The 14,722-nt window shown below is 40.1% G+C and overlaps 1 protein-coding gene across 5 annotated transcripts; it reads left to right on the forward strand.

Moving 5' to 3' along the window:
- Positions 1-2,809: 2,809 nt before the first annotated feature.
- Positions 2,810-10,879, forward strand: ubtf (upstream binding transcription factor). 5 transcript variants are annotated; one of them, XM_080300765.1, is made up of 21 exons: positions 2,810-2,960; positions 5,383-5,441; positions 5,795-5,967; positions 6,062-6,145; positions 6,248-6,403; positions 6,504-6,568; positions 6,668-6,794; positions 6,874-6,984; positions 7,076-7,209; positions 7,311-7,452; positions 7,552-7,593; positions 7,675-7,785; positions 8,160-8,315; positions 8,436-8,582; positions 8,797-8,907; positions 8,992-9,080; positions 9,174-9,363; positions 9,445-9,492; positions 9,599-9,652; positions 9,768-9,884; positions 9,981-10,879. In XM_080300765.1, exons 2-21 carry the CDS (start codon positions 5,405-5,407, stop codon positions 10,101-10,103), a joined length of 2,217 nt encoding a protein of 738 aa, XP_080156891.1. In that variant the 5' UTR covers positions 2,810-2,960; positions 5,383-5,404; the 3' UTR covers positions 10,104-10,879. The 5 variants fall into 5 exon arrangements, with proteins under 5 accessions (XP_080156891.1, XP_080156890.1, XP_026020022.1 ...); XM_080300764.1 differs by having other exon boundaries at positions 2,954-3,219; XM_026164237.2 differs by lacking the exon at positions 2,810-2,960 and adding an exon at positions 3,372-3,628.
- The last annotated feature ends 3,843 nt before the right edge of the window (positions 10,880-14,722 follow it).

A 14,722-nucleotide genomic window follows, 5' to 3' on the forward strand; every position in this document is an offset into this window, starting at 1 on the left:
TGCTTTGAGGCAAACTGAACTGCGACACAAATAGTTAAAATCCTTTGGGGAAAATGATCACGGCAGGAAAGGGGTAAATTTCTTGTTCTGAGCAAGGGCGTAGATTTGGCATGGACGGAAGGGACATGTCCCCACCAATATCCAGCGATTATTCAATTGTCCCCACCAATAATTTGATCTCTTCGAGTAAAGAAAAACAAACTCGATTAAAAAAAAAACGATCCGTCAACGTCTCATTCAGCCAGCGGTGCAGAAAGAGTTAAATTACGTTCTCTACTGGAGTCCTGCCTCATGTGACAAATATGGCCAATGTGATTGGCTGTGCCTTTCAGGGAGCTCTGTTTAGTTTTAGCAGCTGCAAGCCTGCGCTGCGAGGACCTGCAAGGAGGCGAGGAGGATGGCAGCAAAAAGGAAGAACCTGGATATAAAAAAGTATTTCGGAAACTAACTGCACAACAGGCAGCACTATTAGTTATCTCAGTCTCCCAGAGTAGCATTTCTAATTTTGATTGAAACTGTCAGAGAAAACGGCAGCCTCGAGCAAGCCAGGATACTAGTTTACAGAGGCTGTAAAAATTTTATGTGTAACATTAAAATGTTGGTGACACAATAATTTCTTCCTAATGGCACTGACATATTCATAGGGTTAATTTTTGAGACAAAATATCATGAGGTAGTCGTGATTTTGCAAATATTCCACCTTGGAGTGCAGTTTGCACAAAGTGTTTTAAAAATGTACTCACCCTACAAACATTACTGATGAGTCAAGATCTGCACAAATTGACAGAAACACTGAAGCAGCTCCCCATTTTATTCTTATTGTCATGTATGTCCTATTTGTCAGGTGATAGAGTAATGGTGATACAAGAATCACAGGTGAAATTGGATGATGACTTGGTGGTTCATTACTGTATTTGAAGCACGTGTGACTGCATGTATTTGGAATGTCTCACTGTTATTCATCAGGTGACAGAGGCAGCTCTGCCATGTTGTAGCTCGGACAGAGGTGAAGAGGCGAGGTCACAGGTGACTGACTGATGATTTGGTGCTATAGATTAACTAGTATTTATTATCATGATAGTTGTTAGGCTGCTGATGTAAATTGATTCATTAGTGTATATTTGACAAAGAATCTGAATTGATGTGTCTCACTTTTTATATGGCACGAATCCATGTGTTATTTTATCAGGTAGCAATATGTCCTAGTGCAGTCAGAGGGGAAGAGCCAGGGCCAAAGGTGAGGCACATCAAGCACACAATAATAATTTTAATCTGAGGATAAAACACATGTACTGAGGCTGAAAGAAGCTTCAGTGCTCTCAGAAGACTAAAAAGATGGCTAAGGTCCACCAGGAGAGACTGGACAGTATAGATGTAAAACAAATATGCCAGCAGTTTATCTCAGTTAACGAGAGGAGAAGGCATGTGTTTGGCTCCTTCACGTAGTCCACATTGAGTTGTTGTGTGGGGCACCAGTAGTCCATGTCTGTTGCTGTAACAGTAGTTCATGTTTAGAATAAAAAAAAAATCCCAGCTCACTGATTTGATAGGGGCAATATTGTGCCTAAAATGTTGCATAATTTTGCTGAGAGATCTTTTGTGGTAATCTTAGATGAGTAGTTTTATGGACAAAAACCACCAGGTCATTCAGTGTTCCCTTAGTGCTAATGTGTTAGAGATGTTGGTGTACTACAACTGAACTAATGTTGTTAAGTTCTTAAAGTCATATTCTTTTATTGTCATGACTGTATTTGAAGCTATTTTTATGTTTGTATGATACCTGATTTATATGGAATATGGCTGAAGTAAACTAAAGCCTAAAATACTTAGTCATTTGTTTAATAGTAATTTAACATTATATAATTCACATATAAAACTATGAACTGTCATTTTAAATGGTTTAAAAGCATGCAGAATAGCATATGTAGGCAAGTATATTTCTCCTTTTTTTTTAAATCAAGAAGCAAAGACAAAAAGGAAAAAAAGAAACAGGGCAGGGTTCAGTGGTTGAATCATCCGTCCCCACCAATGCCAAAACCAAATCTACGCCCTTGGTTCTGAGTCTTACATTTTAAAAACATTCATTACACACTGCTAAGTCCCCTGCCTCTTTACAATGAGTTTTGTTTGTTTTCTATAGGTAAATGTGACATTTCGTAAAGTTAAGATCAGCTCTATGTGACTTATTCATTCAAGCATGTCTTCATTTGTCTGAACATGCAAAGATACCCGTTTTTCCTACACCATGGGAACGCAACACGGTTTAACAAGGCCGAGGGCCTGAAAGTCATTTGTTTTCCCTGAATCGGACTGCCTGGATTGGATGGCCGGGGGTTCCGCCCACAAACACACAAGGTGGAGTTGAAAAGCAAAACATGCTGTACCAAAATGAAGCTGTCAAACAGCCGCTTACAATATACAAAAAAGAGGTTAGGAGCAGCGAGAAACTGCGCGGTTTCTGCTTTATAGACCACTTTAATATTTATATTTTAAGTGGAAATCTGGCGTTTCTAAGTAAAATTTGTGAAGTTTCGGTTTTAAGTTGATATAAAAAAATCTGAGGGAAAAACGTGAGTTGATTGAGTTGCATGAATTTTACAATCACCTGTAAAACGTTGGCTTTCATTGCACTCTCGGTGACCCGATAAAGTATTCGGTGGGTTCAAACTTCGCTGCAGATGTGACGGGGTCGGCCTGCGGGAGTAAAAATAATCGCCCTCGGTTGTATTCAAACTGAGAGATCGGAAAAAATGTGGAGGTCTCGGCGTAGCGAAATGGTTGGATGGAGAGAGAAGAGCTGCTGCGCGCTGAGTGGAGGGAGACGGCGAGTGAGATGGAGGCGGGGGGGAAGGACCATCTCTGCGGGGACTGGAGCCCAGGACCGACGGCGCAGTGCTGGCTATCGTTCAACCCTCCCCTTCTTCCTCCACAGCGACACCGAGACTCACGCTGAGAGACAGGTAAGCCAACACAACAGCCGATCGGTTTCAATATACAATGCGCGTACGTGATAAACAAACCGCGAAAAAGCCACCAAATATATATATACGCGATAAATATACATTTAATGCATGTTTTTGTTTTCTCGTAAAGCGCCTCGGTCGGCAGCTTCTTTGTAGTAGCGAAATAAACCGACGGTGGTAGGGTACAGACGACGGCGGCCATACCCGAATTTCTTGTCCCAAACAGCGGGGAAGGAACTGGACGTAAGACCCCGGGGTAAACGTGATAAATTTCTTTTCAAAATAACACGAAAAAGGACTATTTTGAGCTAACCCCTTCATCGAAACTCGCCTGCTCCTGCTATACAGGGAGTATTTGCGTAGGAGAATAAACGGTGGTTTCCGCGCCGAGACCTCCATGCGGCTGTTGGCGGAACAGCCAGCCGCCTCTCTCGGTTAGCCATCAGGGATCTCAGTTTAATATCTCACCGTGCAGAGACTCGCCCTCTCTCTCCCCCTCTCTCTCACTGGCTAGCCCAGAACCTCCGACGACCGAGCTCGGAGAACCCGCCTTCTTGCCCTCGCTTAAACGCTTTTGGATCGAGGGAAGGGAGTCTGCGACGCCCTGGCTTTAGTTTTAAGCTCCGTTTCTCTGTGTTTGCAGTGCGCCATTGGACCTTGTCACGGTAGGTTTCCTTGTAGAGCAGAGCTGAAGCATGGCGGACCTGGAGCTGTTTGTCGCGCCAGAGAAGCTACTCAGCCGCGGTTTGTTAACATGTTTCCTCGGAGCTTTAGCTAACCATTTTAGATGCCGTTTAATGCTACAATACTGCAACCGGAACTGTAAGCAGCTACGGTTAAAACTGAATCGTGGTTTAAAAAAAAATAAAATCAGTTTGACGCGATAACATTTGCCCGTTAAAAACATTTTCCGTTTTCTTCTTTCTTCCTGCGCCTCCGCAAGACTTTCCAGCCACCACGATATTTACGGGCATTTCTACAATTTGTTACTAATCCATCTACGCTGTCCACCATTTAAATTAGTTGCTTTTTATTAAAGGCAGCTAAATAAAAACCGTTACGTGATTTAGATGATTGGTTGTAAACAGCAGCTAATGTCAATGTGGTCCAGGTCTACTCTGCAGGACACGAAATTGTTCTTAGATGCCAAAAAGCCTAAAGCCTTGTATTAAATAACATTTAAAAAGGCATAGCTAATAATATTTAAAAGAAAATGTCCCAATTTTAGCCGCATTCGGTGTGTCAAATCGTCCTTGCTCGTGTAATGCCTCAACACTCAAAATTTATATCACGCATATTGTCATAATAATTAAATTTAAGGTAGATTTTATGTTTCAAGAGTTTCTTATATACAACGTGGAGGTTATTTAGTTACATAAATGGTGAAATCGATCGTTTAAATGTAGCTAGGTCACACGGTTGACACCACATTGAGCTGGGGCCATCAAGGACAAGATGAACAACGAGCAGCCGCCATCATTGGAACACAGCTCGGTTACGCCTCGCTGAAGAATGCTCTGGATTTTGCTAGCAAATCCCACTCTGAAACGCCTATAACTTGAATAAAAACGGCCTGCAGATAGCCTTAAAACACATTTCTTTACTGTAAACGAATGTTATTTTCGATTTCATCGCTCCGGTCTCAGTTAACACTACGAGGAGAAGATTATAGGTTTTGCGTGGCGGAGCTAGATCAGCGCCCAACGGTGATGAGGCGCCTCTGTCGAGTGGCGCATTTGGCTGCAGTGCTTCCAAGCTACCATTCCCCTTTCTCGGAGACCGAAAGCAGATCCCTCGTCCGTGGTCAGCTGGTCGCCTACAGCTGCCCGTCCGTCCACGTCCATTCGCTTCCTCCTTCCGTGGATCCTCCCCAACCTCAGCTCCGACAGAAAATCCTCCATTACTGAGCGGACCAGGCGAGAAAATGGTCGCTCCTGTGTGTCCACGATACTTTTGTTGTGGAATAAGGACAGTACTAATACGCCAAATTCCGGTTGGCAAAATTTGCTCGACGGAGACTCCTGTTGTCGTAGCTAGATGTGCTAGTTGAAGCCCTCCGCAGTGTTATTTGAGATTTGAAGCCGTCACAAGCAATAGCCTATGTCTCACCATGTAGCGTAAACGTTTAAGGGGCGGTGTAATGAACATAAACCATTATGTCGAGCCAAATTTAAATTTAACGACTTTGACTCGTCATTATTACTTTTATATGAAGAATTAGCCACATTAATTGGTAATTAAGCCCATTTATACAAATAAAACAAAATAACATTAATTACTATTTTTAAAGATCACGAACTGGTTAAAGGTAATATACACGAATATGTATATTATAAACTGCTGATTGGTTCTTGATTGAAGTCGATATATAAAAGATATGCTTTTAAATAATCTTATGGGATTTATTTTTTTTTCGCAGATCCAAGACAGAATATCCGCAAATGAATGGAGAAATGGAGGCAACGACACAAGACCAAGGTGGGTTTTTTGCTAAATCAAGTTTTTCTGAACAGAGTTGATATGTAGATTAATCATGGCAAGGCAGCACTTTACATAACCTTGTATATTAAGACCTTAGTATTAAACGTGATTAATGTACTAGTTCTTCTAAGAATTACAGCAATTAAAACTGAATGTTTGATTCCGATTAGATTAGAATATATGGTTTACCAATAGTAAGCCAATAGTAAGAATAGAATAGTAATTAAAAAATTTTCTTGTCAGAATACACAAAAGGATGTATAATTTGAAAGACATTTTGGGCAGATCTGTTTTTTTCCTTTGTGATTTTTATGTCTTTCTTCTCTCTCTCTCTTTTAACATTTTCACAGTATGGGCGCAGGATGACCTTTTAAGACTGCTGGAGGCCATGAAAGTGGCTCTTCCACAGAAAGACCTGACTAAATACAAAACATCAGAGTCCCACCTGGACTGGCAGAAAGTTGCTTTCAATTCCTACACAGCTGAGATGTGCAAGCAGAAATGGCAGGTGGTGTCGAAAGAGGTGAGTTGATTTGTATCGATTTTTCTCCAAGTCAGATTGTTCTGTTAAGTCAAGTCTTCTGAGTTTCTCCGTTTTGTTTTCCTGCCAAACACAGATTCGTAAATTCAGGACCCTGACAGAATTGATAGTTGATGCTCAAGATTACATAAAGAACCCATACAAGGGCAAGAAAATAAAGGTGAATTCAAGTCAACATTCACATGATTTTATGGCCTGCCAGTTGTGTTAGTGGAGTTCAAGGCTTAAGTAATTCCGTCCCCTTTCCCTCCCACAAATGCAGAAACACCCAGATTTCCCCAAGAAGCCTTTGACTCCATACTTCCGTTTCTTTATGGAGAAGAGGGCCAAGTATGCAAAGCTGCACCCTGAGATGAGCAACCTGGACCTCACTAAAATCCTATCTAAGAAGTATCGGGAGCTGCCTGATAAAAAGAAGGTCAGTCAAAGACGAACACCACTGTTTTGACCATCATGTTTTTTGTTTTTTTTCCTAAAAAATATCCTTGGAAAAATAACGTTTCTTTTCATAACTACAGAAAAAATATGTTGACGACTTCTTACGAGATAAGGAAACATTTGTTCAAAGTATGATGAAGTTCAGGTGAGATGATTTACTACTTTATTTTTTTAAACTAGTCATAACACATAAGCCTAAAATGCATAATACCTGTTTAATACGTTTTTTATGATGCCTAAACAGGGAAGAGCATCCAGACCTGGTGGAGAGCATGGCCAAAAAAGGCTCAAATGTACCAGAAAAGCCCAAGACGCCCCAACAGTTGTGGTACAACCACGAAAAGAAGGCCTTCCTCAAGCTGCACCCTGATGTGAGTTTAGCTGCGCAACAAACAGAATGCAACTTTTAGCCGCTTTCAGAGATTTTAACTTTTTCTGTGTCTCACCCAGGCGACCACCAAAGACATTAAAGATAGTCTTGGCAAACAGTGGACGCAGCTTTCTGACAAAAAGAGGCTCAAATGGATCACCAAGTCGCTGGAACAGCAGAAGCAGTATGAGGTGAGACAAGAATCAGTGTGTGGTTGCCTTAGATGACAAAAGATGACAAAAGAAAATAATTTTTAACTGAGGATTTTTTGCGATCTTCCAGGAGACGATGCGTGAATACATCCAACAGCATCCGGAGTTAAATATGACTCAGGAAGACATCGTAAAGTCCACCCTGACCAAGGCAGAGAGGCACCTGAAGGACAAATCTGACGGACGTCCTGACAAACCACCTCCGTGAGTCACGGCTACAAATACTCTCCTGACACATCTGAGGGAGGGAGTCACTGCCCTTGCGAGATATTTGGTTTTAACATGTGGTGTTTGAATGCTTTCAGAAACGGTTACTCGATGTTCTGTGCGGAGCTAATGTCGAGCATGAAGGACGTTCCCAGCACAGAGCGTATGGTGATGTGTAGTCAGCGGTGGAAGCTGCTAAAGCAGGGTGAAAAGGACGCCTACCAAAAACGCTGCGAACAGGTGACTTGAGAATCATGAATAACCGAGAGGAAAAAGTCAATAAATAAAGCAAGTTTATCTAAATTGTCACTTTTTTTTTGTCTTTTTTTTTTCTTTCAGAGGAAAAAAGAGTATGAAATTGAGATGAACAGATTTCTCAGTGTAAGTCTCAAACATTGTTTACATGTTTTGTTTTTACTGGAAGTGTTTCTTATGTGTGGTTTATTTGCTGTGCATCTGTAGAGTATATCAGAGGAGGAGCAGCAGCGGGTCTTGGGTGAGGCGAAGACTGGTTTTAAGAAAAGCACTGGAGCCAATAGTCCCGCATCTAAAAAGAAAAACTCTAAAGCAAACGTATGTCCCAGAATACAGCAACTTTTTATGTTTTTGATAATGATGCAGTCATTTAAGAAAAACACAACTTGTCAGTGTAGCAATGCAATATGTCCTCGAGTCAGATTTTGTTCCGTGTTATTTCCTGATATATAGTGTAGCTGTTTACATGTTCACCTAACACGGAAAGGTATGAAGCCAAGGAAAATATATTTGTGCGAAACTGTTCAGAGAGCCAATCGGTCTGTTTTTCAGAGGTACAGAAAGAGAAAACTGCAGCATAATGCAATAACATTTTAATAAGAATTTTAAATTCAGGTGTGCTTTACAGTTAGATTTGTATTTACATAGATGCTTTCATGTATTATTCTGATATTCTCACGTGGAACTTGCAGGCAAATCCAGAAAAACCCAAAAGACCCATTTCAGCCATGTTCATATTTGCTGAGGAGAAACGTCCCAAACTGCAGCAGGAGCGGCCAGACCTCGCTGACAGTGAGATCACAAGACTTCTTGCTCGCATGTGGAACGAGCTGCCAGATAAGAAGAAGGTAACGTGTTAGTTTATGGAACAGAAATGCCGCATCGGTAGGCTTTCAAGTTCAAAGGTTATTCTGAAAGTGGGATTTTTCAATTATTTTGTGATGTGCTGGATTTCTCTAATGATTTAGGAGAAGTTTAAGCGCTTAGAATCGGTGTTGAAGGCAGAATCGGAGAAGAAGGAAAAAGAGGACCGCAGTCGACTCCCAGATCCGCCCAAAAATGCACAAGACATCTGGCAGCAGAGTGTTATAGGCGACTACCTGGCCAGATTTAAGGTATCCACAAACTAGCTGTTGTATTTTAGCCCACATTATTCAGTATAATAGCAAATCGTTAAAATATTTGGATGTTTTTGTGAATAGAAATTTACTTAATAATCATGCTGATGTTAACAATGAGCTACAGATGTGTAATGCTGTTGATGACAGAGTGCTGGAAACACAGATAACATACCCGGGAATGGATTTAATGCCTGTATGTGGTTTGCAGAACGACCGGCCAAAGGCACAGAAAGCAATGGAAGGAACCTGGAGCACCATGGAGAAAAAAGAGAAGATTATGTGGATCAAAAAGGCAGCAGAAGACCAGAAAAGATATGAGGTTAGGACACAGTCTCAATAAAATCTCCTGTTTCTCTATATGAAACCAGTGAGAGCTAAATGTTGATTTACCTGTCCTCAACAGAGAGAAGTAAGTGAGATGCGCTCGCCTGCTGCTGCCATTGCCTCAGGGAAGAAGATGAAATTTGAGGGTGAACCCAAGAAACCGCCATCGTAAGTTTGCGACATTCAGCTCATCTGTGCTGCCTGATTTAGCCGATTCGAAGGCCTGACTTTTTTTTTTTTCTCCTTTTACTTTGACTCTAGAAATGGATATCAGAAGTTCTCTCAGGAGATGCTGTCCAATGGAGAGCTGAATCATCTCCCAATGAAAGAGCGGATGGCTGAGATTGGCAGCCGCTGGCAGAGGTTACCACTGAAGGACAAGGACCGCTACAAGAAGATTGCTGAGGAGAAGCAAAGGCAGTACAAAGTCCAACTGGAACAGTGGCTCGCTGTAAGAAGAATTTAATGGATGGGGGGGGGAGGCAAGATGTTTTTGAGACATTTGGAAAAATCTATTTCCGTCTTTCCACAGAGTTTGTCTTCGCAAGAGAGAAACACTTACAAAGAATATAATTCACAAGTGAGGAATGTTTTTGATTTGTAACAGCTAGCATTTACAAACAGCTGAAATTGCAATATCTGTTTTTGATATATTTTAATGATCTATTATTTCGCAAATCATTCAGAAAAGAAGAACTACAGCAAAACCAGGAGGCCCCAAGGCAAAGGCCAAGAAATCTGTGAGTACAGACTTATTTCTTTGTTTACTGTCTTGGAGCTGAGTTGAGCAGAAACTTAAATTTTTTATAGTCATGTTATTAGCATTATCTGAAAGGGGGGGATCACTTGTTGCAGGATACGGAGGAGGACGAGGATGATGACGACGATGAGGAGGATGACGACGACGATGAGCAGGAGAAAGCTTCCAGTGAAGGCGACTCTTCCAGTGAGGACGATGAGGATGATGATGACGTGAGTGTTTTCTCTGCTCAGATACATGAGATAGTTGCAACCAGTGGTTTTGAGTTTTTGCTGAAAATGCGTGTATATATTTCTTTTTGTTTAAAGAAGGACGATGACGACGATGAAGACGACGAAGAGGACGACGAAGCAGACGACAAGGAGAACAAGTCGGAGGACAGCAGCAGTGAGTCGAACTCACAGGGGTCGTCAGACTCTGATTCAGACTGAAACGCGCCATCACTGACAAACTGAGCAGCGCTGAGCTGAGCCAAGAGTCCAGGGAGCTCTGCCACTGTGCCAACCCTGCTCTCCTCCCACCACCAGAGGGAGCCTCTGCATTGCCTCATCCATTTCACACTCACCCACTTTATGTTGCTGTACTGGCGATCTGTACAGAAGGAGAGACCCTGCCCCTATCTGGAAATCAGTTCAATTCCATCCCCAGCGTAGTAGTCATCTCACAGCACGGGCCACTGACAGTATGCCAAAAACAGCATCCCACTGGTTTGGTGATGTCATGAACATTTCTGCACTGGTTTCAATCTTGACTTGCAGCTTCAGTGGTTTAAGGTTAGAGTTTTAATGTGTTGGGTAACTGATTACCCGTTCAGTCTTTTATTTTTGTTATTCCGATGATTAGTTAAGGACAGGTGGCTTGAGTTGTGAACAGGCTGAGCCAAAGAACACAGTACGGTGGATCACCTGAAGGTGGGCAGGGGGGAGGGTATGCGGGGTACTGGAAAATTGCACTCTACAAAAGATTTTCGTTTAATCTTTTTTTTTTTTTTTTTTCCACAACATTGTTGTGTTGTCCTCGACTTACGATGTAGATTTTATGATTTGGTTCTTAAAGAGGTGGTATTTTTTTCAGGAAAAACAAAAAAAAAATCAAGCCATTATGAATGTCTTTTTTTTTTTTGTCGCTGGAAAATTTGAGAGTTTGTTACATACCCATGTTTTTTCATTTGAAATTTACACTGCCTATAAAGTATTCAATCCTTGGATTTTTCATGTTTTATTGCTTTTCAACAAAGATTCAATTGGACCTTTTCACACACATCGGGATGTAAGGAGGCATAGCAACATTTATTGGAAGTTAACAGACTGCATCTTTTGGGGTGTGTTGTAAAGCTTTTCAACACAGAACTGACATCGACTTCATCTAAGCCTTGGCGTGATGGAATATTCCCTCAGCTAGATTCTGTCTAGATTAAACACGAATCTAAAACACAAGACTGCGATTGCATGCTGGTGCTTTTCATGTCTACCTAGCTGTTTGGGCTTCCAGATTTAGAACGTAGTGTCAAACTGTGTAAACAGTTTAGTTTTATATTGGGACTTAATTTAGGTTGGTTTACAGGGATTGTTTTAACTTGGCCGTAAAAGAGTTATAAAGCCGGATTAGCCGTTATGGTTCCAGTATAAAACATAAAGGTCCAATGGGGGTTGAATACTTTTCAGGACATTGCACATTGCCATGTGTCTGTCACTGAAAAATCTCATTTATCCAAACTGACGTGTTGTTGTCGATCAGTCTTAACAGTTCTTACTCAGTTCATTGAGCAGGTTGTAATTATTAATTGCAACACTTGTCCATATTTAAAGCTCAGTCTGACTCTGTTTTTAAAAGCAACGTTAAATATGCTTTTCTTTTTCTTCAGAACTGTTGCTTTCCATTTCATTTACAGTTCAATTGCGATTTGCTACCAGGTTTGTTTTTAATTGTGAGCAGTTGTGTTTTGATCTATCTGGACTCGTCGTGGGTGTTGAGCTGAATGGACTCGTCCATTTTTATTTCCGAGTTTTAATAGTATTGACTGTAATCCACATGGGTTCTGTTCTGATGCTTATCCCAAAAAAAGCGTGCACTTATTGTAAATCTGTCCCTCTGTGTGAGTTTGTGTGCATGCATGCACAGAACTTTGTATATATGAGGGCGTTTGCGTGTTTCTTTGCTTTAATGTGTGTTGTTTTTGCCGTTTAGTTGCATACCATGACGTGACAGCAGTGTGCATGTATGTGCCTGTGCGGGGACATCATACCAACACCATGAATGTAGATATTGTTAAATCTTTTATTTTATTTTTTTTCTCCAAAGGTCTTTGCGGTCATGTCATTGAAAACCTAAAAATGGGCTTATGTGACTGTGTTTTTGGGTCTCCAGACAGATTAAGTACATGGCAACTATTAATAATCTGTTAATAATGGGTTTATTTTGACCATTTTGAATCTCATCACAGACTGAAATAAAACCAGCGTGGACTATTTAAATAACTGGGGGAGGGAAAAGCAAAGCATTTCCTTTTTGAATGATGAAAGTTTGTAAAAGGGAATTAGGAAACTGAGTTGCCAGTGGACTTGGGGTTAAAAAAGACAAAAAAAAAAAAAGCAACTGTAATTTTCTGTAAATACTGTTTTTGTATCGAGTGCTTATTGTTTTGTTAGTACTTTTATTTTGGCAAGCCCTCATCTGTGGTTTCAAAGGCCAGTGAGTCTTTCACTCACGGGGGAGAATTTTTGGTTAAATTCGCCTGTTTTAGTTGTTTCTTCTCTCCCTTATGTTGGTTTATAGAGATATCTAAAACAGCAAAGCTTTACAAGTTTGTACTGCTGACAAATTGACAGAATTTGATGTTTTATATAGCTGAGGGTGTTCTTATGTCCTTGTAGTTCAAGTATTTGGGCAAATAAATGACCTTTAACAGTTAAAAGTGTGGATTTATTTAATATGTTGACAGCACACAAATCACTACTTGGTTACAGTTTTAAGAATTGTTATATATGGTCCTGAATACATTTTAACCAAACAGGATCCAGGGCATGGATCACATGAAGCAAAAAATGCTGAAGAAAAGTTTTTGTTGCACTAAATTTTTTTACCTGTAGCAGTTTTGATTAGGAGGAATGGATACAGCATAGCGTCATGATATTTTGCATGCCAGTATATCAACATTCTGGAAACTGCAGACAAGAGGGCTTATCTCTCTTGCATGAAATCGACTCAACCGAAAAAACATCCAAGAGCGGACGCTTAGACTTGACAAAGCTACCTCCTACTTCAAGGAAAGCTAATGGCTCAGTCGCATAAGTAAAATAGGACATCTACAAGAAAAAAGTGTGGCTGCCTTTTGATTATATTGAATTTTTTTCATATTCTGCAACTGATTGCAATTTGTTCAGATGTCAGAGTGTTGCACACTTACAAACATTGCACAGGTCATCTGACAGGTGGCAACATTTCTGCAAACAGTTACAATCTGACTTGTAAAAAGGTGAAAAATTGCAAAATGGCAAAAATGGCAAAAAATATTGGATGTAGAGTGACGTATTGTGATAATTTCATATCATGGGGTGTCCAGTGATTCCCAAATGTAGTTCTGCTACACATGACTAAACTGAAGCAATACTCAAACCTTGATGTGATGTTGTAAAGCAGGATCCCCCACAAGGAACTCATGTCAGATGTTGCTCTGGTGGTGTATATCAAGTTCCACAAAATGGAAAAATGGCCTCTAGTGAATCCCTGACTTTAACCAAATCCAACACATAAAAGATAAACTGGAGGGCCAACTCTTCACCTAGCATAGCTGGGATGGAGAAAATCCAAAATCTTGTGGGTTTTAAAAGTAGCTGGAGCTAGAATCCAATAATCCTATGCTGGTGTAATGTTAAGGTGTCCACATACTTTCTGTCATTTAACAAAGTTAAAGTGATGACCTCATTCAGCCCGCCCAGGCTCTACAAACAGATTGTAGATAAAGAGCGAAAATCTAGCGTTCATTTATGGATGTCTGAGCTGAAAGAAACCTCGCTGTGAAAGCGGAAACACCCGAACTGTACCTTCAAAGTAAAAGTATAAACGCGCTCTTCAATACCTCACTAATCTCCCCACAGTTTTTTCTGTTTTGTTTTGTTTTGTGTTTTTTGTATTTTTCTTTTATGCAGGGTGCCATATAACCAGAAGGTCACTAAGTTTCTTCTGTACTAAATTTTTAAACACAGTTTTAAACATAATTTTATGTAATTTATTAGGACCTTAGATTTTTTGTTTGTTTTCTTAGATCCGTTTAAGGCGTTTAAGTGTAGCTGGTCTAGGTGGCGCTAATTTTGTCTGCTGCTGGCCCAGGGGCCAGAATCGGCCCTACGAAAATTACAGTCTGGCCCACTGGACTGCTTTGGAATATGTGATAGAGGGCATAAATTTCAGACTGTACATTGTATTTTCATAGCTTTTACCGTTTTCCCCACTTATAAAGCTGTCCCTTAAGACAAAATAATTAAATAATAGATGAACAATAAAGTTTTTCTTCACAATTTATTGTCAATTTCTAGTTCAAATTGGCTGTTCGTGCCCTGTGATGTTAAATGAGCTCGACAGCTCATAAAGTAAATATGAAAATTCTGGCAAGTAGCTAGCTGTTAAAGATATGTGGCTAAACAAAAATGTTAACAATTGTTTTTAAAATGTTGTTCTTCTTTCAGTTAGAAATTAAAAGATTAGATTTTTAAAAAATTAAGATACATTTCCTCATCTTGCTTGTTAATATAAAAATGCACATTAATATAGCAAATAGTGACAGAAAAATTAAATGAGTCATGATGTGTATTGGTATTTTTGAATTTAGCAACATTACTTTACATTACATTACCTTACATTACATTATTTTATATATTTTATAAGCATTTGAATGATTAAATTAGCTTAATCTCTATCCTTTTTAACGATTTCAACATGGACTGTATTCTTGATTTTTTTTTTTTCTTTTTTGTTTTTGTCGAGTTCCAGCAACTCGCTTCACGTTTGCAGGTTAAGCTTTTATTTTTATTGCTACAACCGGAAGTTAGCT

Source organism: Astatotilapia calliptera, chromosome 4, assembly GCF_964374335.1.
Source record: "Astatotilapia calliptera chromosome 4, fAstCal68.1, whole genome shotgun sequence".
Classification (NCBI taxonomy): domain Eukaryota; kingdom Metazoa; phylum Chordata; class Actinopteri; order Cichliformes; family Cichlidae; genus Astatotilapia; species Astatotilapia calliptera.

Excerpts from the sequence above, each read along its gene's own strand:
- ubtf (XM_080300765.1), top strand. The coding sequence starts at position 5,405 with ATGAATGGAGAAATGGAGGCAACGACACAAGACCAAG. Across the intron at positions 8,316-8,435 it reads AGCTGCCAGATAAGAAGAAG|GAGAAGTTTAAGCGCTTAGA; the intron begins GTAACGTGTTAG and ends CTAATGATTTAG. Across the intron at positions 9,493-9,598 it reads ACAAAGAATATAATTCACAA|AAAAGAAGAACTACAGCAAA; the intron begins GTGAGGAATGTT and ends CAAATCATTCAG.